The sequence below is a fragment of the Colletotrichum fructicola genome, assembly GCF_000319635.2.
Source record: "Colletotrichum fructicola Nara gc5 chromosome Unknown KSG_Nara_v1_contig11, whole genome shotgun sequence".
Taxonomy (NCBI): Eukaryota; Fungi; Ascomycota; class Sordariomycetes; order Glomerellales; family Glomerellaceae; genus Colletotrichum; species Colletotrichum fructicola.
Genome location: NW_027094061.1, coordinates 885,268 through 912,055, shown reverse-complemented (window position 1 = coordinate 912,055; position 26,788 = coordinate 885,268). Strand labels below are relative to the sequence as shown.

General features: G+C 51.3%; 9 protein-coding genes across 9 annotated transcripts; 3 read left to right on the top strand and 6 right to left on the bottom strand.

The window, feature by feature from the left end:
- Window positions 1–197: 197 nt before the first annotated feature.
- On the top strand, window positions 198–3,146 carry CGGC5_v016805 (Retrovirus-related Pol polyprotein from transposon TNT; the record flags this gene model as incomplete). Its single annotated transcript, XM_066153576.1, has 1 exon — window positions 198–3,146. The coding sequence occupies one exon, from the start codon at window positions 198–200 to the stop codon at window positions 3,144–3,146; it is 2,949 nt and encodes a 982-aa protein (XP_066006843.1).
- A 1,122-nt stretch (window positions 3,147–4,268) lies between these two features.
- Window positions 4,269–5,852, top strand: CGGC5_v016804 (uncharacterized protein; the record flags this gene model as incomplete). The annotated part of the gene is made up of 3 exons (XM_066153575.1): window positions 4,269–5,069; window positions 5,170–5,359; window positions 5,452–5,852. 3 exons carry the CDS (start codon window positions 4,269–4,271, stop codon window positions 5,850–5,852), a joined length of 1,392 nt encoding a protein of 463 aa, XP_066006841.1.
- Window positions 5,853–10,059: 4,207 nt separating this feature from the next.
- Window positions 10,060–10,380, bottom strand: CGGC5_v016803 (uncharacterized protein; the record flags this gene model as incomplete). The annotated part of the gene is made up of 1 exon (XM_032037431.1): window positions 10,060–10,380. The coding sequence occupies one exon, from the start codon at window positions 10,378–10,380 to the stop codon at window positions 10,060–10,062; it is 321 nt and encodes a 106-aa protein (XP_031883790.1).
- A 570-nt stretch (window positions 10,381–10,950) lies between these two features.
- Window positions 10,951–12,618, bottom strand: sdnE-4 (Cytochrome P450 monooxygenase sdnE; the record flags this gene model as incomplete). Its single annotated transcript, XM_032037430.2, has 2 exons — window positions 10,951–11,131; window positions 11,192–12,618. The coding sequence occupies 2 exons, from the start codon at window positions 12,616–12,618 to the stop codon at window positions 10,951–10,953; spliced, it is 1,608 nt and encodes a 535-aa protein (XP_031883791.2).
- Window positions 12,619–12,980: 362 nt separating this feature from the next.
- On the bottom strand, window positions 12,981–16,141 carry sirP (Nonribosomal peptide synthetase sirP; the record flags this gene model as incomplete). The annotated part of the gene is made up of 2 exons (XM_032037429.1): window positions 12,981–15,394; window positions 15,472–16,141. The coding sequence occupies 2 exons, from the start codon at window positions 16,139–16,141 to the stop codon at window positions 12,981–12,983; spliced, it is 3,084 nt and encodes a 1,027-aa protein (XP_031883792.1).
- Window positions 16,142–16,464: 323 nt separating this feature from the next.
- On the top strand, window positions 16,465–17,530 carry CGGC5_v016800 (putative methyltransferase; the record flags this gene model as incomplete). The annotated part of the gene is made up of 3 exons (XM_066153574.1): window positions 16,465–16,845; window positions 16,904–17,003; window positions 17,082–17,530. The coding sequence occupies 3 exons, from the start codon at window positions 16,465–16,467 to the stop codon at window positions 17,528–17,530; spliced, it is 930 nt and encodes a 309-aa protein (XP_066007029.1).
- A 506-nt stretch (window positions 17,531–18,036) lies between these two features.
- fmpD (ABC transporter fmpD) lies at window positions 18,037–21,883 on the bottom strand (the record flags this gene model as incomplete). Its single annotated transcript, XM_066153573.1, has 8 exons — window positions 18,037–18,140; window positions 18,209–18,456; window positions 18,517–19,163; window positions 19,204–19,798; window positions 19,865–20,251; window positions 20,312–20,747; window positions 20,797–20,871; window positions 21,064–21,883. The coding sequence occupies 8 exons, from the start codon at window positions 21,881–21,883 to the stop codon at window positions 18,037–18,039; spliced, it is 3,312 nt and encodes a 1,103-aa protein (XP_066007061.1).
- Window positions 21,884–22,655: 772 nt separating this feature from the next.
- On the bottom strand, window positions 22,656–24,653 carry BOT4-3 (Cytochrome P450 monooxygenase BOT4; the record flags this gene model as incomplete). Its single annotated transcript, XM_032037426.1, has 9 exons — window positions 22,656–22,818; window positions 22,889–23,049; window positions 23,104–23,368; window positions 23,433–23,543; window positions 23,598–23,766; window positions 23,825–24,220; window positions 24,276–24,345; window positions 24,402–24,494; window positions 24,552–24,653. 9 exons carry the CDS (start codon window positions 24,651–24,653, stop codon window positions 22,656–22,658), a joined length of 1,530 nt encoding a protein of 509 aa, XP_031883812.1.
- Window positions 24,654–25,321: 668 nt separating this feature from the next.
- Ari1-4 (Aristolochene synthase) lies at window positions 25,322–26,490 on the bottom strand (the record flags this gene model as incomplete). Its single annotated transcript, XM_032037425.1, has 3 exons — window positions 25,322–25,748; window positions 25,809–26,082; window positions 26,139–26,490. 3 exons carry the CDS (start codon window positions 26,488–26,490, stop codon window positions 25,322–25,324), a joined length of 1,053 nt encoding a protein of 350 aa, XP_031883788.1.
- Between the last annotated feature and the right edge of the window lie 298 nt (window positions 26,491–26,788).

The window sequence follows — 26,788 nt, the reverse complement described above, 5'->3', positions numbered from 1 at the left end:
ACGGAGTACGAATCAAGGGACCAACTACCGTCGAGTGTGACGGATGCGCGTTATCCAAGATCAAACGTCAAGTGCATCGCCAGCCACGAAATACAGGACAAGGACCCGGCGAAAGATTGGCAATCGACTTTCATGACCTACCCAGAGATCCAATGGGGAGGAAAAGCGTGATGTTGATAACAGACCGCTGGTCTGGAATGATTTGGGATTATTACCTGGTAGAAAGAAGCCTGAGCACAATCGATATAGTGCTCGAGAATCTGTTCGGCATTCTTCAACGGCAGTTCCAAGTCAAACCAAAGGCCGTGGAATGCGATAACGAGATTCTGAGAGAAGGAATTGTCGCTTCCTCGTTCCTCCACTCGCACCACATCAAGGTCGAATCATCAGCACCCAACACCCAGGCCCAAAACGGTGGAGCTGAGGCATCAGGTAGAGCAGTTAAGATGAAAGCGCGGGCCATGAGAATAGGAGCACGACTTCCCGAACATTTATGGGTTGAGATATATCGCGCAGCGGTGTACTTGTACAACCGAACGCCAAAGTACATGTACAGCTGGCGAACACCGTACGACCGATTCCATACAGCTCTCGCACACAGAGACGGAATCGTGGTTCAAGATCGAAAACCACATCAGGCACACCTACGCGTCTATGGGTGCAAAGCATACGCCATGACCTCAGAAGCTCAGCTGCAACAAAGGAAGAAACAAAAGTTGAACCCTAAAGCATGGATTGGATTTCTCGTTGGATACCAGTCAACGAATATATATCGCATTTGGAATCCACAGACAGGACGGATCATTGCGACAAGAGATGTCATCTTCAACGAAGATGAACTTTTCAACGGAAATATCAACCAACTAAGAGATGATATCCTTCACATTGGGCAGCAAGAGCTAATTGATTTACTCAAGCAGGTAGAAGAGCCAGAGACAGACCGAAACGCTACGACGGAAGACGACCTGAGCGGTGCCGTTATACCCGAAACATGGGATGGCCTTCAAGGAGAGGACGAGAGCGTCGCAACCTGGCTCAGTCGGGAAGACGCCGCTCCCCAAGAAGAGGAAAGAGATGCGGGAGCTGAACAGTTGGAGGCTGAGTCTGATCAACCAGCTGGTACCGACGAAGGCTCTGGAACATCCGGGGACGTGGAAGTCGATCAGGGGAAACCAGAAGGCGGCTCGGAAGACCGGGCAGAAGCCGGCACCGATGACCAAGCCAAGAATTCTGATGCCCAAAGTCGTCCGTACCTGTCCCCTGTGTCTCTTCCACCGACGGCACTTCTAGTCATGGCGATTCGGGATGATGTAAGTCGATCAAGAGTTGAGACTCGCAGATGCGACAACAACAAAGACGTCTTCGAAGTATGGAAAGCAGCCTTCTCTGCTGGACGTCAAGCCACACTAGTCGGCTTGATGGATGGCAAGAAGATTGACAAGGCTAAGCTCCAGCGACTCCTCAAAACACCCGACAGTTTACATCGAAGGCAAATGCCCCCATTACCACGGAGCCACGCAGAACTCAGGCAACATCCTATGGGAACGATCTTTGAGGCGGCGGAGCAGGAACACTTGCGCAGCCATTCCGAGATGAGATCCTGGATCGAGATCAATCGACAGGACTCCCGGGCAAAGGACTGTCAAGTCCTAGACTGCATGTGGGTTTACGTATATAAGTTTGACAAGCATGGACGGTTTCAGAAGGGGAAGGCTCGTCTTGTCGTCAGAGGAGACCAACAGGCCAAGCCCGTCAATGAGGAGACATACGCCGCGACACTAGCTGGACGATCCTTCCGCACGCTGATGGCGATTGCTGCACGCTTCGATCTCGAGCTCATCCAATACGATGCCGTCAATGCGTTTGTGAACGCAAGATTGGACACAAACGTTTTCATGCGGATGCCACCAGGCTATAGGAAACCGGGAATTATCCTGATGCTCCAGAAGGCACTGTATGGCTTAAGAGAGTCGCCCCTTCTGTGGCAGAGAGACCTCACGGCTACCCTGAAAGAGATCGGATTCGAGTCCGTGCCACACGAACCCTGCTGCATGACCAGAGGAAGTATCATCATCTTCTTTTATGTTGATGATATCGTCCTGGCATACAGAAAGCAGAAGGAAAACGAAGTTCAGAAAGTCACAACAGAACTACGAAAACGTTACGAAATGACGGGAGGAAAACCACTGCAATGGTTCCTCGGAATCGAAGTTCTCCGGGATAGGAAGAAGAACCTGATCTGGCTTTCTCAGTCTGATTATATTGACAAGATCGCTAACCTTGCTGAAGACATAGATCAGCGACACGATGTTCCCATCAGACGCGAAGAGCTACGTCCATACGAGCCACGGGCAGTCGTTGCGTCTGTCCGGCGCTATCAACGGAAGATCGGCTCAATACTGTACGCCGCTGTTATTACGAGACCTGACGTGGCCTTCGCAGCGTCAAAACTTGCCAGGTTTAATGCAAACCCGGGACCTGAACATCACAAGGCTGCCGATCGAGTACTTCTTTACCTCAGGAAAACAGCGTCGCTGGCCTTACGGTTTGGCGGAGGCGACGAGTTCATCGTGGCGAGCGATGCTTCATTCGCCGACGACACGGAGGACCGCAAGAGCTCTCAGGCATACGTCATGCGACTTTTCGGCGGCACCATCGGTTGGAAAGCAAACAAACAAGCAACTGTCACTACTTCAACGACCGAGGCCGAGCTACTCGCTCTTGCGCAGGCAGCCAAGGAGGCTATGTTCATCTCCCGGCTACTTGCAGAGCTTGGAGTACAACTGGACGAAGGACGCATACGAATCCAATGTGACAATCTCCAGACGATACAGTTAGTCAACAAGGACATCACGAAAATGCAGACCAAACTTCGACACGTAGACATACACAATCATTGGTTGAGACAAGAGGCGCAAATGAATAGGATCAAGGTGGAATATCAGCCTACCACGGACATGATCGCGGATGGGCTCACCAAACCGATGCACCATGCGTCATTGGAAAGATTTGTCGAACAAATTGGTTTGGCCGATATCTCTACGCATCTCAAGAGAAGAAAACTGCCAGGACTGGAAGAAAGAGAACTCTTGAGTAAGATGGGGAAATTGGATCTGGATCCAGCCGACGCACCAGTCTCGGCCTAAGCGGCTTCAACTGGGGGGGTGTGTTGGATTGACGACTGTGTCTGGATAAAGGGATGCTAGAAATGCATTGAATAATATGCAAGAACCGATGATGATGGGTAAATACAAGACAGAACCCCGCTCGGACCGGTATAGGAGGAAATCCCTCAATCAAGCAGAACAATCACCTTTTGATCAATGGACCTCAGTGGTATTGCATTAAATCAACATCGTTTGTCTAACACAAGATGCGTGACTCAGTTATGCAATGTGGGCCTGACAATTCGCATTCGTCGTATCCACATCATCATAACTCCAACCCAGCTCAGCCGATAATCGTCAACCTGGTCGCAAAGAGGAGGTAATCCAAATGTGGCTTTAGTAAGTTGTTTGCATAGTTAAGCATAAAAGCACAAGAAGATGGAAGCAGCTTATGGCTTATATATACACGGAATTATGCCGACTTAATAACCGTTTGGATGACAGGGGTGGTCCAAATTGGGCTCAAAACAAGGAGCCAGAAGCACCGCAAACTGTTGTGTTGGTATAGCAGTGTCGGATCGCACTGTGTAAGCGCCAAGAGCACCGACGTCCGTGCGGAAAGAACCAACAGAGTTGCACTCAGGATGAAGCCTTTTTCGTTAGCCACTGTCGGCTGCCGCTGTTCCTGAGAGTGAACATTGGACGTCTTGGTGTAGTGCGTCGTTATAAGCGGCTGTTGGTTATAGCTATGGTGTTTGTTCTTTGATAACCACATTGATATACCGGTTGCAGCTGGCCTTTTCTTACTGTAACGACTGGCTGACCCCCTGCATCCATACGCACAATCCGGGCAAAAAAACGGACTCCTTGAAACGGTAGCTATAGCTAGGTTAAGCATAGCCTAATTATGAAAGCTGATTTTACCAGTAAAGAAAAAAAAAAGAAAACCGAGAAGCAACAGAAACTGAAGAAGCATAGACTTATCATGTCCGTATTCGCCCATACATTCTTTTCAGCAGGCTTGGCCAACTTCCATAGCTAACAATGGACTTCCCTCCTACATACCACCCCACCAGCACCCACTGTTAGTGCTGCGCTGGGCCCGCCACCCTAACACTAACACCACCAAACCCAGCCCCACGACCAGAACCCTCGCCCGCGATGGCCTCACAGCCAGCCGCGGGCCCCTCGCAGGGCCCCAACGGCCTCATATCCTCTATACATAACCTGCCGAAGACCCCTCCCCCCCCTACCTCCCTACCCCCACGTCCGAGGGGCCTCACGCCCCCCCCTATCTGGCCCCTGGGAAGAGGGCCACAACCGGCCACTGCCGCCCTTCAGCAAGCCCGGGAAGGCCGGGCCCTCCGAGATGAGGCCCTGAACCTCCTCGCAAAAGGCCTAGATGCCCTCATTGGGACGGCTCCAGCACGCCTGAAGGCTACAGCCCAGGACCTTATCGACTCCTTTACCAGATTTGCAACCGCAGAAATCTCTGGACCCACCCCTACCCCCGGGCCCGGAAAAACGTACGCCCAGGCCGTCGGAGGCTCCACTGCAGGTGGACCCCTCTCCGGCCCCGGCCCCGGCCCCCGGCCGAGCCGAACAACAGGCCGGCAGCCCACCAACTACGCAAACAAGCCAAAACAGACCCAGGATCTCCGCCTACTGGTTCGGCTCCCTGCAGAACATATCCCTACGTCTAGATCTCTGGCCCCTCATTCAGTAAAAATGGTAGTCACAAAAGAGCTTAACCTACAACCACAAGACCTAGTTGAGGTTCGCCATACTGCTACTGGCTTCTCACTGAGACCCCAGAACAAGGAGATTCAAGCCCTACTCCTGCAGAGGGCCCCTGAGATTAAGAACTGTCTCACAGCTGAGAAGGTAGAAGTGCCTACTAGATGGTACCAGTATTCCATCCCTTTTTGCCCCCTGTACTTCACAAGCCTGGATGGAAGTAAGGTGGGTATTGAATCTGAAATAGAGGAGGAGGTCCTTCTAAGGACAAAGCAAAGACTCCTCTCCTGGCGCCCAACCCGAGATAGCCCTAACCTGGCTACAGCTACGCAAAGCCTCATCATCGCCCTCCCTCAAGAGGTCAAGGAAGGCTTCCGCCTATTCGGCCAGTCAGGCCCAGCCCGTCTGCTTCCCCCAAGGAAGCGTACCCCCAAACGACACTCCCCTGGCTGCCAAGGCTTTCACTCAGACCGCTTTTGTACCAGGCAAGCTCTCTGCGAGAACTGCAGCAAGCCGTTAGGTACTCATGAGGCTGGGCCATGCCTAGCCAGGCCCAAGTGTGCTAACTGCTATGGGCCCTTCCCAGCAAGCCACACTAACTGCCCAGCCAGACCGCTACTAGTTAACGGAAAACTTGTCATACCCACCTATAAGGAACTGCGAGGGATCCGGAAGGTTGGAGGCAAGGCCTCAGATGACCTCCTAGCTAGCCAGACCTGCTCCCTGGGCAGCACACAGCAAGCAGAGGCCAGGCCAGGCGCTACATCTAAGCGCCCTCGACCCCTCACACCTACACAAGACTCAATTGTTGTTGCAGATACTGCTAGCATAACTGGAAGCAGCAGCAGTATGGATGAGGATGAGGCTGAAGACTCTGAAGCCCTCCCCCTTACTAACCGCCCTATCCGCCCGCTTCCAAGCAGCAGCAGAAGCCAGAGGGTAACACAGAAACCTGACTACAACGTTATTAATGCCTACACCCACCTCGACCTCGACTCAGAGCAGTAGGCTCAGGCCGGCTTCCCCACGGGTACTACGGGTCGCCCAGTGTAACGTGGGGAAGATAAGCCCAGCTCATACAGCTCTCCTGGAGCTCTGCTGGGCAGACCAGATCGATATAGTACTGATCCAGGAACCCTGGACAGGCTTTAGAGATAAGATGCAAATTAATACACACCCAGGCTATAACTCTTATGTGCCAGTTGACTTCTGGAACAGCAGAGACACAAGGCCTAGGGTCATGACCTACACACGCAAAAGTCTAAGGTTACGCATACAGCAACAAAGACCTACCCAATCAAGGGATATCTTATGGATTAAAGCTGGCGACGTTACTATTATAAACGTCTATAGGCCACCAGGTGAACCCACAAACCACACAACAAATACCCTCCTAAGATATCAACCACCAGAGAGAGCCCTTATTGCTGGGGATCTTAATGCCCGCCACTCTTCTTGGGAACCCAGCTCCCAAAGCCGGAACCGAGGGGACGATATTGCAGAGTGGGCTGAAGGCTATAATCTTGAGTTCATTGGGGAAGCTGGGGCTCCAACCCATACCCATGGGCATGTACTAGACCTCACCTTCTCAAATATTCCCTTTGCAGAGGCCCATGTCAGCCCACACCTACATCCAGGGGCTGATCACCAAGCTATCACAACAACTATGCCTATAAAAACCCAGGAACAGAGGTGCCAGACAAGCCTCCCTACAGTCTCAGACTCATCCCTCCTCCGGCTAGCCGACCTAGTAAGCGCAGGGATCCCAGCCCTGCCTACCTTAGGGGATACACCTACTCCGGCAGAAATAGACTCCCTAGCTACCCAACTAGTCAGCCTCCTTTCTACAGCTATCCAGGCGGTAGGGAAGAGACGGACTAGCCAGGGTAGGGGAGCCCCCTGGTGGACAGAGGAGTGTTCAGAGGCCCACCAAGCAGCTGTTAAGGCAAGGCGTCGACAAATCCAAGAGCCTGGGCTAGTAATACCACCGCCTATCCTAGAGGAGCAGAAGGCCTTTCTGACCACAGTCAGGAAGGCAAAATGTGCCTACTGGGCTGCTAAGATTGAGGGGGCTAGATCTAGCCAGAACCTATACCAGATACTAAGCTGGCGTAAGTCTGGCCTAGCTATCAAGGCCCCACCTCTACTAGTGGATGGACAGGCCATCAACAACAGCTACGATAAAGCCCAAGCCTTGCGGAAGGCCCTACTAGAGAGATTTGACGCTACAGACGACCTACCTGGGAACCCATTTGCTGCTCCTATAGTCCCAAGGCGTCTAATACCCTGGCAACAGATAGTCAGCATTGAGGAAGTACGCCAGGCAACTCTCACAAAGGCTACAACCCCTGGGATTGACGGGATTACTACAAAGTTGCTACAATCCATTTGGGGCCTGATAGGTGTTCCTATACAGCAGCTCTTTCAGACCTGTGTCCAAACAGGCTACTTCCCTAGGACCTTCCGTAAAGCAGAGGTGGTTATGATCCAGAAGCCAGGGAAAACAGACCTCTCAAAGACTGGATCCTGGCGTCCAATAGCCCTCCTATCCTGCTTAGGCAAGGGTTTAGAGCGGCTGATAGCAAAGAGGATGGCATATCTTACTATTCTAGAAGGGATAGCCAGCCCACAGCAGGTTGGGGCATTACCAGGGAGGGCTGCAGTCGATCTGACAACCTGCCTAACCCACGAGATCGAAAGGGCTCTGGATCTAGGGCTTACTGCTACCCTGGCGACAATGGACGTTAAGGGGGCATTTGACTCCGTGCTACGAAACCGGCTTATCCTCAGGCTACGACAGCAGGGCTGGCCTAGTAGTCTGATTAGGCTGATATTTACCTTCGCCTCCAGCCGGACCGCCCGAGTCAGGCTAGAGGAAACTACTACAGAGGACTTCCCTCTGTCCTGTGGGCTCCCTCAGGGCTCTCCGCTATCCCCTATTCTTTTTCTGCTCTATATAGCTGATATCCTGGCGGATAACCAGAAGCTACGGTTTGGCTATGCAGATGATATCGGCCTCCTAGCGACTAGCCCCTCTCTAGAGGAAAATGCTACAGCCCTCAGCCAGGAGGTCACTCAGATCCTCAACTGGGGTACAGATAATAAGGTAGCATTTGACCCTGCTAAGTGCGAGGCGGTCCATTTTAGTAGGAAACATAAGCAGAGGAAGGACCTACTAGATATACAGGCAAAGGACCTGACTATAAAGGCCTCAACTAGACCTATACGATGGCTAGGGGTCTGGTTTGATAAGAAACTCACCTTCCGGCACCACGTCGATATAAAGGCGGCAGCAGCAAAGAAAGTGGCCCAGTTCCTGCGGCACTTATCCAACACCAAAGGGGGGCTCCCTGCCGCTGCTGCTCGCCAAGCTGTCATTGCCTGTGTCCTCCCAATAGCCCTATATGGAGCTGAGACCTGGTATGCAGGGTTAAAGAGACCAGCTAGGAACAGCAGCACTACTACTACTAGCAGTAGCGCTGATAACCAGATAGCTACAGTTAGCACAAGGCAAAAGGGCCTGGTTAAGAGGGTAGAGAAGGTTATAACAGTAGCAGCAAGGGCTATCCTACCTGTCTGGAGGACCACGCCAACCAGCAGCCTCCTCCGAGACTCTGGCCTGCCTACCGCAAAAGTAGCTCTCGAAGCAGTACGCCTACGCTTCGCTACACGCCTACAGAAGGTTGACCAACAGCACCCCCTAGTCCCAAGGCTTTCCCAGCTAGGGCGGCGGCAAACAAGGCTTCAAAGAACAGCAGCCCTCCTACCTAAGTGCCCAAGGCCGTTGCTCCTACAGCCACAGCACCTCTCAGGATCACAAGACCCTACAGCTGGCCAGGATAAAGAGAAAGCAGCTAAAGCGTTTCAGGACTGGATTAAGACTGTGCCAGACAACCATACAATTATCTACTCAGACGGCTCTAAAGCCCCTAATGGGGCTACAGGTTTCGGCTTCGTTATCTACCGCAGCAACAAACGGATAGCCCAAGGGTGCGGCCGCCTTAACATTGCAGAAGTGTTTGACGGCGAGGCAGAGGGGGCGAGGGCAGGGCTCCAAAGGGCCCTCCTTACTTCCCAAGGCCAGCCTATACATATCTGCATTGATAACACCAGCGTCATTCAGGGGATCCGAGGCATAGCTCCAGACTCCTCACAAGCGGCCTTCCTGGAGATCCAGGAGATAGCAAGGATACAGAACATACAGACCCATTGGTGCCCAGGGCACCAAGGGATAAAAGGAAACGAAGAGGCTGACAGCCTAGCTAAGGAGGGCACAACACTGCCAGCCCCAAGAGGCCTCCTAGCTACCCTATCAGGGATTAAGCGACTGGCCAAAGAACGCAAACAACACCAGCATAGGAAATGGTGGAAGCAAGAAGCACCCCCCCGTTATACCCAGCTGGGGCTTAAGGCCACCCTTGGCTGCCCTCCTGAACTAGCTCTACCAAGAGCTACCCTTCACTATCTCCTGGCAGCACGATCAGGCCACGGAGACTTTGAACAGTATCATCAACGCTTTAATCACACAGAGGCATTGCTCACCTGCTCCTGTGGGGAGGCTAAAGAGGCAGACCACCTGGTCTACTGCCGTAAGACCCTAGTGAGGAGGCAACGGTGGCCTATCCTCTACCCTTATAGCCGAAGGGAGCCTCTAGGACCTATAGGCTCCCTAGAGCGCTACTTTAAGGGTCTACTTATCGACTCTGAAGGCTTCCAGGCCTTCCTTGACGTGACAGACTTCTTCCAGAAGATCTGCCCGCGTTACTAAGAGATAGGACTTAACCTATCCTCTCAAAAACAACAGACTACCTATAGTCACCAGGACAGCAGATTGCTATAACGGAACTAGGGCACCAGTGGGAACTAGGGATGGATAGAACACATATTGGCCCTCGGGCAAGATCTGGAGGACGCTAGGAAGAGACGTGTACTACAGAGTATATAGCTAGAGCCTGCGGCCCTCCACGCCACATACCCTTCGGGAGGTCTGCCGCAAGGGCGGCTGCGCCCTTGCCGCCACGGCGTTAAATATCAAACAAACACAAACAAACCCCAAACTGGCATCATCCTGGGAAGGCGTAGTAGAACCTACTAGGAAGCCTTCAAATCCATCACCTCTGCCTGCGACAGAACCAGTTTGAATCCCGGCAGGCTTATATCTATGCAATAACTTTGTTAATCTTGTTGATCTTATCACGGCGTAGGTTTCCTTTTCTTACCCGCCAATAATCTCTTCCCCAGAAACGTGGTCCTTGTTGACCTCCCATGTGGACTTCTGGCTTTGAGGTAGGTCGTAGAATTGCAGCGCTGTCGACGCGGCGATTTCGATCTGTTTCATCACCTCACGAGAAGGATGATCTCTCACGTCGAGGTAAAAGAATCCTAGATCTTTCGAGGCATTCAGCAGACTCTCCTCGGCTGTTTTATCGCATTCCATGATTTTCCCGATCGAGATGGTGACTAAGTCTGCATCTTGACTGTGCACCTCCGAGTTTCGGACCACATGGTCGACGTCAATCTCGGCGTGAGGTGCCATCGTAAGGGAATTGAATGTAATTTGAGAACTGTCGGAAGACCTTTCTAACTTAACCAGAGGTATGCAAAGCAGACAAACCGTTGAGACCAGGAGGTTTAGTCAGTTAGAGCGTCAATGGCGAACGAGATCTTTCTTACTACAAAGCTAGCATTCGTGATGCGAAATTTAGGAGTCCTTCTGAGCTTGATTTATACCCTTCGTCCACCGGATTCAAACTTAGAGCTGCATAAATAATAACAGCATGTCATTTGTCCAGAAGCGACTCTCTCTAGAGGCCAGCAGCTCACACCCGCTCACGGAGTTTCCTAGATAGGCGTTTCCCGACTCTAATCAGACCGAGCAACGAGTAACATTGATACCGTTCAGTAAAAAAGGGCGCTCATGGTAAGTTCGATTCACAAGGGTGCCCCAAACGCTTTCGCAATTGAATGCGTGGTTTCAATTCAGCCTGTTCTGGGCCTAGGTGTTTGCTATATCCGATGAAGCTTCGCGTGCCTGAAACCGTTCCATCCTTGCTACCTTGAGACGTGATGTGATGCAGATATCACGAACTTGACATGACCAAAAGTTTTACTGGGCAGCTTCAGGCAGGATAACGACTCGAATTCCCTTGTTTCCGTCTTTCGGGGTCGGGACAAACCTGTCATAGTGGATCTCGACGTCGTCCCTGCCCGTTTCGAAGAGGTGCATGTTGGAGCCCATACGGCGGATTAGGAGTCCAAAGACCATGTATAGTTCGGCGTACGCGAGACTGCATGAATAAATCAGCAAATTGGATATCAATTTTCATGCCAAAGAGGGTATAACTTACTTGATTCCGATGCACTGTCGACTGCCACGAGAAAATGACAGAACGTACTTGTCAAGATGGTGATGGCGTCGGCCTCGCTCATCCAGCCAGCGCTCTGGCCTAAACTGCCCAGGATTCGGGAATAAGTCCGGATGATTGTGAATAAGAGTCGCTGTCATTCCCACGGGTGTACCTGCCGGTATTTCGTGCTCGGCCATGATGCGGTTCTCCCCCTTATCAGGAGAGACGCCGGTCTTCAGAATAAGGGGCCCGACCGGATTGATGCGTTGAAGCCGTGTGCTTACACCGTAGGAAAGGCGCAACCCCTCACAGACAACGGCGCTGAGATACGGTAGCTGTTCCAAACGATTCCAGCTCACCCTTTCATCGGCATCGGGAATGGCCTCCTCCAATTCACCGCATAGCCTTCTCAGGATCTCGGAGTTCTCGAGCACGTAGAACAGCATCGCCGAGAGGGCCCATGCTGTGGTCTCAGTCCCGGCACCGATCACGATCTGCCCCTCTTGCCACAGACGCTCCAATCTCTTTTCCTGCTCTGGGAGATCGCCCGTTAGAAGCTCATGGAATATTGTTTTCCCCGATTGATTGTCGACTTTTCCGAAAGCAATGTCGTTTTGGGTTTGTCGAATTTGACGCCTGATATCCTCCTGGAACCGCACGTAAATTGCAGCTTCAGGATTGATCCGCATGACAAGACTCTGAGGAAGTCTGTTCATCAGAGTAATAAGCCACGGGAGCTGCTTGAACCATGGTCCCATGTCCGTTCCGGCGATGATGGCGCGGTGGAAGTTTGGCTCAAAAGTTGAAGATCCCAAGAAGTTGTAACTCTTCGCAAATGCATACTCCGTAACAACGTCTGTCGTCACGCAGCTGAACGCCATGTTGATAGCGACGGGCTTTCCACTCCTTTTGTATGTTCGGAGTTGCGAAACCAACTTTTCGATGGCATTGTGGATGACTGGTTCCAATTTGTTGACCGATGACTTGGAGAAGAAGCGATTGAGCGCACCGCGTCGGAGACGATGAAGGTCATGGCTAGCTGTCCCGAACACACTGTCCGGAATCCCGAACTGGGCGCTGAAGTATGGATATTTGTCTCGCCTTTTACCACCTCCAGCGTAAAGCTCGTCGATGAAGGAGGGTTCATTGACATGGAGCTCGTTAGGACTGATCCGGATGACGGGACCGTACTTTTCATGCATGCGTTGGATCTCAAAGGTATAACGTCCACGCTTGATACCATCGAAGTAAAACTCGTAGAAAACCGTGAGTGCTGCGATTTTGGGACCGGGAAACCTTGCTAATGGGTGGAAGTTCAGCCTGTAGACAGCGAGGCCGATCAGGTACAGCGTCAGCCCAACGGCTGCGGTTAAGAAGGGATACATGGCTCCAAGGTGGAGAACATTTCCAATAAAAGCGGTTGCCATTGCAAGATGAATAGGATTTTGGTGTGAGTTGAGGACCTTGAAAGAGTGCAGACTGACGATGAGACAAGAATCTGAAGTACCAGTGAAATTTGTCCCCTCGATTCAAATTGTACCATTCTCTACCATCTTCGAGATGGATATCCGGCTAAGCCTAGTGAGGCAAATGCCGAGTTCCAAACTCTGAGGACTGGGCCTATGGACCACATGCAATCCACGACGAAGTTGTGAGCACGGAGCACGACTTTCTCTCTCTATCCCTTTCTCATTATGCGCGGTTGCAAAGGTGTATGTTCATGTATTTTTGCTATCGATCTGAGCAGGTAATGCAGGCGACGCAGAGTTTATGTTTCCAAACATTGCGTTTAGTCTGAGCCGTGACCTAGATCCCCGATTGTCCTGTTGAGAGGAGAGTTGACTAACCGAGTCAGTTTGTCGATGAATCTTCTGCCCATGCCCTCGACACTATCATTTGCATAACGACTGCCATCGTATCGCAAGCGCATGTTGAACATGTCGAACCCTTGAATGACACCAAGCCAGATGGGGGCTGTCGGCTTCTGCACCTCGAAAATGCCCCAATGACTTGTGTCAACGGGCATATCCAACAAGACAACTACTTGGGAATCAAACCAGTATGTTTCGTCACCAAAGACCCGAACAACATGACCTTTCAGTTCTGGGTAAGTCCACTGGTAGTCATTGACGCGGAGAAAGGTACTCTGTAGTGATCTCATTGTTTCCCCAATCGTTGCGTCCTTCCTGGTCTGGACTAGCAGCGGGCAACGGCCATTGAGAGATCCCACTACGCGCTCGACAGCTGGATGGTCGATATTTCGCCCGGAGACACTGATCTTCATGCCTACAGTATCGGATTTGGTGTACTCTGTGAGGACCAAAGCCCAGGCAGTGTAGATCACTATCGCCGAAGAAACTCCATGCTGGCGAGCAAATACTCCAAGGCTCTCCACCTTCAAAGGGATGTCGGACTCCCACCTGTCCCATGGCTGGCCACTGGGCTCCCTGGGGGCTGAAAGTTGGACCGGCCTCAAATATGTCCACGGCCGTGTGTAGCTGCTCCAGAAATCCCTTATCATTGTCGCTTGTAACTTGGCTTCTCTGTTCAGGTGCTGGGCTAACACCTCGTAGCTTGGTGCCATTGGGAGTACGGCAGCATCGCCGTTGATGATAATTTCGAGCTCTCCCAAAAGGATTGCAAGAGACCACGCATCAGTGTAGACGTGATGAACAAGCCAATTCATTTGAATAGCATTTCCAGGCACTTCAACAATCCAGAAATGAGGCTTCAAGATGCGTGTCGGCGACTTTTGGGAACGTAGTATTGTCCACAACACCTCTCTCTCGCGTTTGGAAATAGCCTTCATCTCTTCATGGTCCAGTGCCGTAAACTCCCGCCAGTCAATGTCTGTTGCGGTGTGCACGGTTTGGGCTTTGGTGTCCAGGTCGAATGTGGTTCGGTAGATGGCGTGACGGGTGAACATCATCTCCCATGCCTCTCGCAAGCGTTCAGGGGTGATCGAGCTGTGAGCGATGGTTCTGGTGAGGCAATAGAAGTTGTAGTTGCTCGATGGGTCAATCTCAGTCTCCCTCAAGAGCTCGAGTTGATGCGGCGTAAGTGGTGTAGTTGATGGTTTCCCGTCAGTAGAGCCGATGTGGTCAGCGTTGTAGTTCATTGAAACTGCCGCCCGAGCTATTGCTGCTGCCGTATCCAACTCAAAGACCTTGCCCAACATCAAACTGAGATTTGCGCGGCGAAGATGAGACTGAAGTTTCACAGCCGTGAGGGAGTTGCCGCCGAGGCCTCTGAAAGACGCCGTAGATGGTATCTGGCTCACTGGTCGGTTGAAGATAGATGCGAAGGCCTTCAGAACAACGTCCAAGGCAGGGCATTTGTCGCCATCAATCCCTTGAGAGTTCTGTAGTCGGTAATCAACTTCATTCGTGGCCATTTCCTGCAAGGCTCTTGTATCGACCTTGCCGTTAGATGTCAACGGGAAGTCGTCGATGGCGAAAATGAGGTCTGGTATGATAAAAGCGTCGAATCTTTGCGCGAGGTGCCCGTGTAATGTCTCTACCGGTGTCTTAGAAGGCGTCACAAAACCCACCAGCTGCTTCTGTAGAAGAAATGCCGCGGCTTTCTCGACACCTGGGAAATCGCGAAGAGCCGGTTCGACTTCCGCTTCCAAGTTGATCAAGAATCCCCGATTTTTGACTACGCGGTCGACCCGAGCCACAAAATGCAGGCCTTCCTCGTCGCGGCGAGCAAGATCTCCTGTACGATAATGGCGGACGCCGTCTCTAAAGAAGAACTTCTGCTGTGTCAGAGCCTCCATGTTGAGGTATCCAACCGCCAAGCATGGTCCTCTGATGCAGATCTCTCCCTGCGGAACTTCATTCTCTAGGTTCTCGTCGAGCAACACGATTTCAACGTCCGAGACTAGATGCCCGAGAACAATTGGCCCGCCAGGAACCATCTCCACGGTAGAGACTGCTGTGGTACACTCAGTGGGTCCATAGCAGTTGTAAACCTTTCTTGTCGGACTGGTCCAGACTCTGACCAGAGTTTCGGTGGGAGCTTCACCTCCCATGTAAATGCTGTGCACGCAGTCGAACTCAGGTGTGGGTTCCAAACTGGCCAGCATTGAAGGCGTCAGAATGAGAGTGCTGCATGAAGAAGCCGTGTTGATGACGTCGGACGGTTGAGCCATCGCAAGAGTTCCGCCATGGCAAATAGTCGAAAAAATGACTCCTGCGCACCCTATAGTCATTGAAAGTGTTAGAAAAGTGACTTTCCTGCTCCGAGAGCTTCAATTGAAGAAGTGAAAATTGACTGACCATCAAAGGCAACTGAGAAGAACAACAAAACCTTCTCCCCCGGGCTTCCTCTCATCGCCCCAGGGAAGCTTTGCTGTACAAGGTGAGCAGCACTGCTGTGCGGGACCATCACTCCCTTCGGTTTTCCTGTAGTGCCAGAAGTGAAGATGATGTAAATGAGATCAGATTGCCTCATATCATTTCTGATCAGTCGGAGTTCTTCCATTGCTCCCTGTGTGATTGGGTCGTGCTTCCCAAGCATTTCAGGCACACGAACCAGCTCGTAGCCAGCTATTGTCGTGTCCACGGTGCTGAGTACTAGGCGCGATCCCACGGCTTTCAGAGTGGCGATGACTCGTTCTAAGCTCCAAGCCTTGAAGTCTATAGGACAGTAAGAAGCCCCCAACCGCAGAATTCCCAAGACCGAGGCGACCATCTCCAAGCCCATGCTGGTCACTAAGGGAACGCGATCACGAGGACGGAAGCCTCGATTACGCAGTTCCAGAGCGACTAGGATGGAGGCATTGTACAATCCACCATACGTGACGGCCTGGCCATGAAACTCTGCGGCGATGCCATTCGGACTGCGCGTTGCATGCTGATCGAAAAGGTCAAGAACATTGGTCTTCAGCAGAGGTTCGCTGTTCTCGTTGTCGGTTCGACGGAGATCTTTCGCACCCGTAATAGCCATTCCCACAGCTGCGTCAAAACAGGATGATTTAAAACGGCGAGTAGTTACTCAGAACACGTGAAGTCGAGCATTTGCAGCAGTGCAGCAAGTATTTGACGGATCGTCGCACCTAAGTATGGGGGTTGTTGGGTGGAGTCTTCCCAATTGGTCCAACCCCGAGGGCACCGGACAAAAGATGTTCAAGTATGATGACGGCTCGTTGGTTCATAGTCAAACAATTGAACTACCAAAACTTTTTGATGTTCGAGTGTTCCTATGTATGTTCGACGATATTTACCTTGAAACCTCGAAAGCAGCCGACACCGCCTTGCCGTTGAAGCATCATGGCTGCCATCACTGCGACAGATCCTACCTTTCGGGCGTACAAAGGCACTCAAGCCAAGCGATATGACGAAGGCCGCCCCGCGTACACACCGGCGCTGTACGAGGCCATATTGAAATATCACGATGAGTGTAACGGCTGTCGGGGCACCGTCGTCGATGTTGGGTGCGGTCCTGGCAGAGCAACGCGGGAATTGGCACGTTTCTTCGACAATGCGATCGGCGTTGACCCCAGTGAAAATATGATTGACACTGCCAAGCAAGTTGGCGGAGTAGGGAATACTGGCAACCCTATTGAGTACTACGTTTCCCCCGCTGAGAGAGTTGCGGACCTGGAAGAATTGCCAGATGGCAAAGTTGATCTCTTGACAGCCGCCGCAGCGGTGGGTGCGCCTTGTAATCCAAAATCCAACTCCTGGGAATCACTAACCCTCTTAACAGGTGCACTGGTTCGACATGCCTCAGTTCTGGAGCCAAGCTGCCCGTCTTTTGAAGCCAGGAGGATCACTAGCTTTATGGACGACTGGTTGTTTCTATGTTCGTACGTGCCTCAATGAGAGTGACCCTCGTTATGATGCAGCAGTGGGAAAAATCAATCGCTAACTGGATGTATTCCGAGCAGATCCTTCGTCTCACAACGCAGCAGAATTGAATCGAATCATGCGCCAGCTGGAAACAGACGATCTCGCGCAATTTGAGCTGGCTCCGAATGTGCTGTCTCGCACCCTCTACGACGATCTGGCCCTTCCATGGAAACTGGAGTCTGCTCATCCCGATTTTGAGGAGTCGTCCTATGATAGGCGAGAGTGGGATCGCGACGGTGTTCTTACCGACGGGGAGGACTTTTTCGGAGACTCTTTAGAAATCTCGTTAGACATATTGGAGAAGGGGTACGACACGGCCAGCACTGTTACTCGCTGGCGCGCAGCGAACCCGGAGCTAGCTCATGGCCCTGATGATTGTGTTAAGAAGACTATTGCGCAGCTCCGCAAGGCCGCTGGTCCTCAATCGAGCGGATCAATTCGAGGAAGCACTTCGACAGTTCTTCTCCTGTTGAAGCGTCGCTGAAGTTGTTTATAACTCTTAGATTGAACTCATACTTTCAGTGAAACAGCTGCGAATTTCGCCTGTGTTATACATCCCTGAGATCACTGCGCGTTCGGGCGCTCATTGACAACGTGTACATAGATAACACAGCGGGTAAACGTCGTCGCCAGCCTGATGAACAGAAGTGCTCCCAGGAAGTATCCCAAAGTCTCCTGCACAACAGGACGTTGGAAACCAGACGCAGCACCTTCTAGAGTAAGGTTCATATTACTTAAGCACGAAAGAAAGGCTACCTATGACTGCGTAACTTACAACTCGTTTCACACATTGTGCACCAGCGCCGGCAATCTAACTAAATAATTCTGGAAGAAGACTTGCAAGTCGAGCAACAGTGTACAGTGTGTTTCGAAGAATGACTACAAGTGTCTAGTAATTTATTTGATAAGATCTAAGCTGCCACCCTAGGCGGAGCATGAGGTACAAATGCACAAAGAGGAATGAGAGCACTTTCTCAACTTCTACACGTTCTATGCACCGAAATCCTGCAGTTTAACCAGTTCGCTGTATCTACCCTTCGCCTCTATCAAGGCTAGATGGGTTCCTTGCTCAATAACCCGGCCATGTTCAAGTACTGGCGGCAGTTAGCAAGCATAAAACAAGGGATGTGCCGAATGCCTTTGTCAATAATGGTAAACTCACCATAAATACAATCCGCATGTTTGACGGTGCTGATACGATGAGCCACAGCGATCGTTGTTCGGCCACGGGCAGCCGCATCTAACGCCTCTTGCACGACCTTCTCAGACTCTGAGTCTAACGCTGACGTCGCCTCGTCGAGGAGTAAAACTTTCGGGTTTCCAAGCAACGCTCGTGCGATTGTAATTCTCTGTTTCTGGCCACCTGAGAGCATTACACCTCGCGCCCCAACGATTGTGTCGAGTCCGTCTCTTACATAGAAGTTTGTTTAGCTCATGGAAATTCGACATTCAGCACAGAAAGGGACTTACGGCAGAGAAGAGATGAAGTCATAAATGTTGGCCTCTTTGCAAACCTGTGTGACAGCTTGCTCGCCGCCACTCTGGCCCTCCACGCCAAACGCAATGTTGTCACGTATCGTACCGTCGAACAATGTTGGTGATTGACTTACTAGAGCCAGCTGACTGCGGTACTCCTTCAAATTCAAATCTTGGATGTTTTCTGAGCCAAATTTGACTTCACCATTGTCGGGATCGAAGAAGCGTTCCAGAAGTGAAATGACAGTACTCTTGCCGCTACCGCTGCCACCTACCAAAGCAATGTATTGCCCAGGCTGGGCGACAATGGTGACATCGTCTAGGACTATTCGGTCCGGACGACTTGGATAGCGGAAGCAAACGTTCCGAAGCTCGACAGATCCCTCGGCGTTGCAGGAGATAGACCCATCACTTGCCCTTGCATCAATGCTGACAGGCTGTCTAAACAACGCCTGCATCCGCTCGGCAGAGTCTCTCGCCTTGCCGATATCGGGAGCAAATGAGAAGATGGCACCAGCAGAGTAGGCACCAGCGATGACAGCGGTATAGCAAACAAAGAACTGGAATAGAGTGTAGTTCTCAGTCGCCACTAGCCTACTGCCGTACCAGAATGCCAGAGACGCGCATAGGAAGTTCAGCGACTGTGACGCGGCGTACAGCAGCGAGGATTGACTGACTGACATGAATGACTTGGTAGTCACTCAGAATCTTGGCCTCTAGATTAAGCGCCGCAACAGTGCGCATGTTGGAGCTGTACTCGCAGGCATAAGTCGCGGAGGACTCGTAAACCCGACTTGAGTGGCCTTCGAGCAGCGCAATGCACTTCAATCGCAGTATGCCACAGGCAAGTTGGATCGGGGTCGTTGTTGCACAGACAAGGGCAAGCCTCCACCCAATGGCTGTTGCTAGAACAAAGCCGGCGATGAGAGTCGTGAGAACAACAAGAAGGGTTCCTAGGACAGCACCTGATAGACCTTGGAGACTGGCTGCGCTGCTGGAGAGAACGCTAATAAGGGATGCGGTGGAATGGTCGTCGCGCAAGAATGTACCAATGTCATGGTACAGGATGGTCTCTAGACATTTTACACGGGCGTTGTGCGTCAGGCGTTGCGAATAGAAGGCGAAACAGACTCCCTGACCTAGCCAGCCGAAGACAGTTGTAAAACCAATCATGAGATACATCCAGCTCCAGAAGTTTACCTGGTCACGAATGGTGCTGTAATCTGAAGATTCCAAAGACATTGCGGCGATAATCTTCGCAAGAAAGATCGATTGCCTGAGACTGAAGTTAACATCTTCTCGAGAAGAGCTGGCTGATCTGCTTTTGCATGTAGTAACTCACACAGGATGACTCGCTCCAGGAATCAGAGAGAACACAAGGCCGAGAGTGACCTGGAGACGGCCCTTGCGGCGAAGAGTGTGGACAAAGAGTGCTAAACTCCAGGTTGAGCTTGGTCGCTGCGGATCTTGCGGCATCGTGGTGATGGGTTGTGGGTATTTGGCGTCCAACTCCAAAGGCAGCTTGCCTGAGCCGGTGGTCTCGTCGGGACCACTTTGAACTGATATTCCATCGGAAATCTGCTTAGCTATATTGTCTTGGACGCTCTGCTGCTGGACCATGTCAAAGTAGGTTGCTCTCAGTTCCATCAACTCCGCATGCGTCCCTTCTTCAATAATGCGCCCCTTGCACATGACAATGATATTGTCTGCATTAAAGATTGTGGAAAGTCTATGCTATAATTAGTCTTTGAGTTTTCAATTCAAACATTTTCGTCGAGAGTCATCTTACCTGTGGGCGATGGCAATGGTAGTTCGGCCTTGGGATGCTGTCTGCAGAGCCTGCTGAACGTATCGCTCCGCAACGGCGTCGAGAGCTGATGTGGCTTCATCTAATATCAGAATTTTTGGGTCTCCAATGATGGCTCGGGCAATGGCGATACGTTGTCTCTGACCCCCAGAGAGCAGCGATCCAGAGTCGCCAACATTAGTTGAGAAGCCGTCAGGCAAAGCCATGATGAAGTCGTGGGCATCAGCTATCTTTGCCGCATTCTCGACCATCTTTTTGACCAGCTGTTCATCTATGGTTTCATGAACAGAGCCGAGAAGCCCGAACCTGATATTCTCGAAGATGGTGGTAGAGAAGAGCGTGGGGTCTTGTCCAACAAGACCGATCTGCTGACGCAGCCATGAGACATCAATCGACGAGATGTCGACACCATCCAAGTCTAGTTGTCAATTAGCAGCAGCGTTCTAAGATGACGCAGGTGTACCTACAGATATTGCCGCTGACCGGCTGGTAGAACCTCTCAAGAAGCCCGACAATTGTACTCTTGCCACAACCTGATGAGCCTACAATAGCAGTCATTTTTCCTGGCGGGAAGAAGTGACTCAAATTGTCCAGAACTAAGGTCTCCTGTCGTGAGGGATAAATATGACGCACGTTTCGCAGCTCAATTGCCCCCGTGAATGTTTTCAGTTTCGTTCCCGTGGGGGCGCTGGAGTCTATCGGCGACTGACGACAGCACGCTTGCGAAATCTTACCTGTCGCCGTAATGCCGCTAACAAATGCTTGAGTGTGAGGACTTATATTACCCAGCGCGAACGCTCCCGTGATGTTGGCGAACAAGATCGTCAAGATAGCCGAAAGTGAGACCCTGCCCTGGACGAGAAAGCGCGAGCCTTGCCAGAACGCAAGGCCGTAGCTCCAGAAGATAATACCGTTCATCGCCGCAATCATACAAGCCAGAGCGATGCCACTCTTTGACCCAGCTTTGCGCGCCTTCTCAGCGTGCTCTTCGTAGCGGCGGACCAAGGATTCCTGCATACCGTACGCCGTCACGGCCTGAACAGAGCTGATGGCTTCTTCTGCTATGCTCGCCGCTGGAGCGTAGGCTCCGAGGGACTGCACCGTGTACTTGATCATGTACTTCGCACCTACACTCATGGTGCCAACGATCAATACCTGAGCAGGGAACAAGACTATTGTCAGAATCCAGCTCTTGATGAAGCTGATAATCAAGGCCGATACGAATGTGGCGATTGCGGAGAGCGTGGCTGACGCTTTGCCCGTGATGGCATCCTGAATGATGCTGATATCTGCTGTAAGGCGAGTATTGACTTCGCCGACTTCAAGGCCGTCGAAGTAGGCAATGTTCTGGCGCAGGATGGCTTCGAGGTATCTCTCGCGGATACGTTGTGCGATGCGATCTCCTGCTATGCTGAAACCGACAGTCGCTCCATAGATTGACGCGAATTCAATAATCGCTAGGTAGACGTAGAAAAGACTGAGTTGCTTGACCTCGCGGTTGAACTCCTCCAAAGCGGTATCGCCAACAAAAAAGCCGCGGAAAGACTGGCCCATGTTTCCCAGAAGAAGCTAAAATTTTCTCTGTCAGTTTACACCAACATTTGAACTGTACTAGGGCGGAACTCGCCATCGCAAAAGGGTTTGCGGCCCCCCCAATTATGGCAGAAATTGCGCTCAAAGTGAGGATGGCCCCGTCCAGATTGCTGGTGCAACTTAACAAAAAGCAAACTGAATTGTGCCACGAAGTCGGGCCATCGATCTGTCTCTGCAGTATAGTCTTCTCGTTTTGCTCAAGGATCGCTTCAGATCGCTCGGGAGATGACTTTTCCTGAGGTTGGGTGTTTGCTGCATCCATGGTGCCACTGGCAATGATCCGCTGGCGCATCTCGCCAGCCATGTCTTTTGGCAGAATTCAATATGGTACGGCACCAAGCGATGGGCCTTATTTCGATAGGTAAGAGGGTACTGTGATTTTGAGGATGGGAACACTTTGCGTTCATGTCTTGCATGTATCATCTACCCGGTGGGGTTGGGGATGTCATCATTTTCGCGAACACCTCCTTTTGGCAAACTCCGATGCAAGAACAAGACTGACAAAACACGTTCAAAATAATGAAATGCCACCCCACAGTTATGCTTGTGTATTCGTTGTATCTTGTCACACATGGTCGATGGAAGTCGGCATCTTAAGATGGCCATTGCAACCGCGTTCAAGCCATCGTGCTCAAGTTTCCGTATATATCAGAAACGCGCGTTCAGCACTCCTTAAATGAGTCCCATAAATCTTGAAGTTCTTGAACCGATTGAAGAATATGCTGCGGTTCGCTCATGTAGACCTTCTCTCCTTGAACTGAACCATCAATGCGGGTTTCCACCACATCACGTGCAGACGACTCTCGCGCTCCCAGTCCAAATTCTTGTTCACGAGCTCCAGATCATACTTCCAAAGCATCTTGGACAGGATCAAGTTGATCTCCATGTAGGCAAAGCTGGGTACATGTCAGTTCCGAAACTCGTGTCGTGAAGCAGAGGCTAAGTGCGCGACTCGCCAGAACTTACTTCTGGCCTAAGCATCCTCTTGGTCCCATGGAGAACGGTTGGCTAGCTTCCTTTACATCGGTGGACTCGGGGTCAATCCAGCGATCGGGTTTAAACTCTTTCGGATCTGAGAAGTACTTCTCACTGTGAGTCAATGTCCAGGCGTGTGTGAACACCTCGGCCTGGAATTGGCATCAGTACAATAGGATGGGCATGCTCAGAGGATTTGTGCTTACACCAGCTGGGACAAAGACATCTCCCACGTTCATGCCTGTGGACAATCTGGGGAACCCTTGGCTGCCGGGTGCGTACATCCTGAGCCCTTCGCTGATTACGGCCTGCAAGTAAGGAAGTTGTCTGGCTGCTGTGGCGTTGATAGACTCGAATGAAGAAAATTTGGCCCTAATTTCTTCTTGAACATATATGAGACAAGAAGGGTTGCGCAACAGATAATATGTTGCCGCAGCAAGGAAAGTCGCCGTAGTCTCTCCGCCAGCAATGCTGCAAGTGAGTTAGCACACTAAGAGCTTCTCTCTAATTACAACTTCCAGGTTGGTATACATACGTTAGCGTAGAGACATGGGCCGTCATTTCCTCTTTGCTCACGGTCCCTTCCTCATAGCTCTTTACAACAGTGGAGAGAAAGTCGTTCCGAGTGGACTTCCTAGACAAACGCCTGCCGCATTTGATTAGTGTGACTGAGTGTAGAGGTCTGTCGCTTTAAACCCACTGTTCGACTTTTCTGCGGCTGTATTGAGAATTTTGATTTTGCACCGCCAGTGTTGACGGAAACAGCAGCCTGGCCAGTCTCGCGACGAAAGGGAGACGGCGGAGATTGTCAATCAAGGTAATGAAGTAGAGATGGCTGACTATGATCTCAGACCAGCTGTGTGGTTTACCTAGGGCAAGGGAAAGGTTAGTAGAACAACTAAAACAGCTTTACTGTCAGAAACCCACCAGCCTGAACACTGTGAAATGACTCTCCAAAGGCCATCTCGCCCAAGGAATCAAAAGCAACCATTTCGTACCACTTGGTCATGTTGAGACCATTCACCTGCGCTCCATCTGTACCAAGTCGAACAACGAACTGGTCGACTGTTCTGGTGATGATGTCCTCTTGTTCGGTCAAAACCCTCGTGGAGAAGGCGGCGGAAAGCATCTTGCGCATCTGGCCATGCTTATGCGGATCGCGCTCGCTTCCGATGCACAAGGACTCGAAGCCAGCCCCATATATGTCGTAGAACTCGCTCTTGATGGGTGTGGGTGCGCCGCCAGCGCGATGCCCGTAGATGGCTTTCCACGACTCAACGGTCGCAAAAGACAGTTCGTTGGGCGACACTCGGACGACGGGTCCTATATGGCTTCAGCACTTTGTTTGATTGAAGGATTTTTCCAAGGGCAAGGTTACCGTATTTTCGGTGCTGCGCCTCAACAGCATAATGATAGCGACCAGTCTGCGAATGGTAGATGCGCCATATCTATCTCTAAGTCAGTCTCGACATCGCTGAAAGCGCAGAGCTGAGAGGTCTCTCACCAAGCTGCACCTTGCCAAAAACGGCCCAGGAAACGCAGAGAGTTTGTGGAAATAAGCATTGTAGACCCCAATAGTCAAGATGGAGAAACATAGCTGGTGCCTAGGTAAGCCGCTGCGTTATGCTACATCAGTGGCAGTCAACCAACTCACCAGGAGCGAGGCAGAAACGAGAAAACCTGAAGATGACGCCCTTGCCATAGCCGCTAAAAGACGAGAGGCATTCTCCTTGTGAGATACCATTTGGTCAATCATGACGCCGTTATGAAAAAGACCTCCCGTGTTACTGAAACAACGCGAACCAGACTGTTGTCGTTACGATGGGGGGTTTGCCCTGGACTTTGGGTTGTTCAAGCTGAACTTCCACTCTTTTTTACTGGGGAGTGGTGGAACGCAGGTCGTCGCTGTGCTGGCGCTAACTGACTTGAGCATCAAGCGATGCGACACAAACAGTGGAAGTGGAGCGTGACATAAGCTGCACATACGCTGGGGCATGACTCGCAAAAGGCCTAGAACAGTATGGTTTGCCAGGTCGGAGAGTTGCTAAATCAAGACAAGTGCCTCCAGAACTGCGCTGGCGTCCTCGAAAGACAAACATCCAGGCGAACTGAATCCCGGCAATGATACAAGCCCGGTATGCAGCTGAGAATCTCGGCGGAGCAATAACAACCAGGCAAGTTTAACTGTGAAAAGTACCTAGGAGTTGAGGTTTATCCCATTTTGGCATTCCAATCGTAGTAGGCTAAGATCTGAAGAGACGCCCTTCACATTTTCCGCTGGACATATTTTGTTTACATTATGTAAATCAAGTTCAATTGCTATCAATTTGGTTCGATACTAACGCCAAACAAATCTTCGACCTGAAATAAGCCTTTGACCTCATCCTGTACCTAGTGGTGTACTCTGCTGGCAGAAAGATGTGTTCAAGCGGTGGTGGGTGCGTTGTACCTCAGCGTAGTCTTGCTCCAAATCTCGTTTCCGCTGATTTGGTACTCCAGCCCCTTGATGTATTGCATTAAGTTGTCGCTAGGTGGGAACTCCTTGTCTTGCCTTCGCCTCTGGACGAGATAGTCGTGCTCATACTCCCACTCGCGGCACATAACCCAGAGCACTCTCTTCGCCGCTGCGTACGTGAGAGACGTCTCGTCTGCCAAAACCTGCACCGCCGAGCAAAGTGCGGATCCTTCGGGGTGGCCAGTCTGCGCAGCCAGAAACTCCTTGTCCCAGCTCAAAATGTCATTGAGGACAGAGAGATGCTTGGCGACGTTTTGTTCGATGGGTTGGGCCGAGGCGAGCTCTTCGGGAGACACGCGGAGACCCATTGAAAACCTCATCAGAGAGCAGAGCAGTCTGTTCCGGGGATGGTTAATGTCATAACTCCATGTCGTTGCACACAGGCTTTGTACTCACGCCTTTCCGACATCCTTCTCTCTGTAAATCAGGTAGGGGCCCATGCCACGAATCGACAATCTAGCCTTATCGGTCTGAGCACGCATGAAAGTGAATGTCGGCTCCAAGACATCGTCGGCCAATTGCCTATCATGAGATCTCATCATTTCCCACAGGTCATACATGATCCACTCTACAGGAACATTGCGGTCCGGCTGGACATCACCCCTAGCGATGGGCATAAGCTTCTCGTTATAAGCACATCCATCTTCCAAAGACATGTCCTCCAGTATATCTACAGAAACCTCTTGTCAGATGTTGAATCAAAGAATCGTTCAGGAGTAAACGTACCATCAATCAAGAACAAAATTGTCAAGAGTCTACAGGCCAGGTGGATACGATCATCCAGGCCCAAAGGAAAGTAAAGGCATGTGACACGCGAGAAGCCTGCGGCGACAAACTTCTTCCTGTCCTTGGCTGTCTTGAAAGGCCAGTGGGTGAGAAAGTAGCCATCAACTTCAGCTGTAATCTGCTTCTCCAAAGGATGGCATTTCGCAATGAAGCGAGACGGCGGCGGGGTGAATTGCGGGGCGGAGGGGAGAGACACTGCCGGTGCCGTGCTTGCAGGTTGGTCCTGAAGGTCGGCTGTTTTGCCTATGAAGACGGAAGTCTCATCATAATCGTTCAAAATGGATGGGGGCATTTTGCTGTTGGCTATTGTAGGTAAAGGTGTTAGGCTAGCAGAAAAGACTTGAAGGAAGAGTTTAGAAGATGGGATAATGATTGCAAAGCCCACAAATATCATACGAGGCCTTGGCTGAACTCAAGATATAATAACACCCAAGTACAGCCTTGAATTCATTGATGTCGACTACTCTTTCATTGTGTACCTCGAGTGTAACCGTCGACATGGGGCCTAGCGTCGCTCGGGGATGCCCTGTTTAGGACATCTCCGTCCTCTCGCCGCTCGTACGTGGATGTACCGCGCAACGCCGATAATC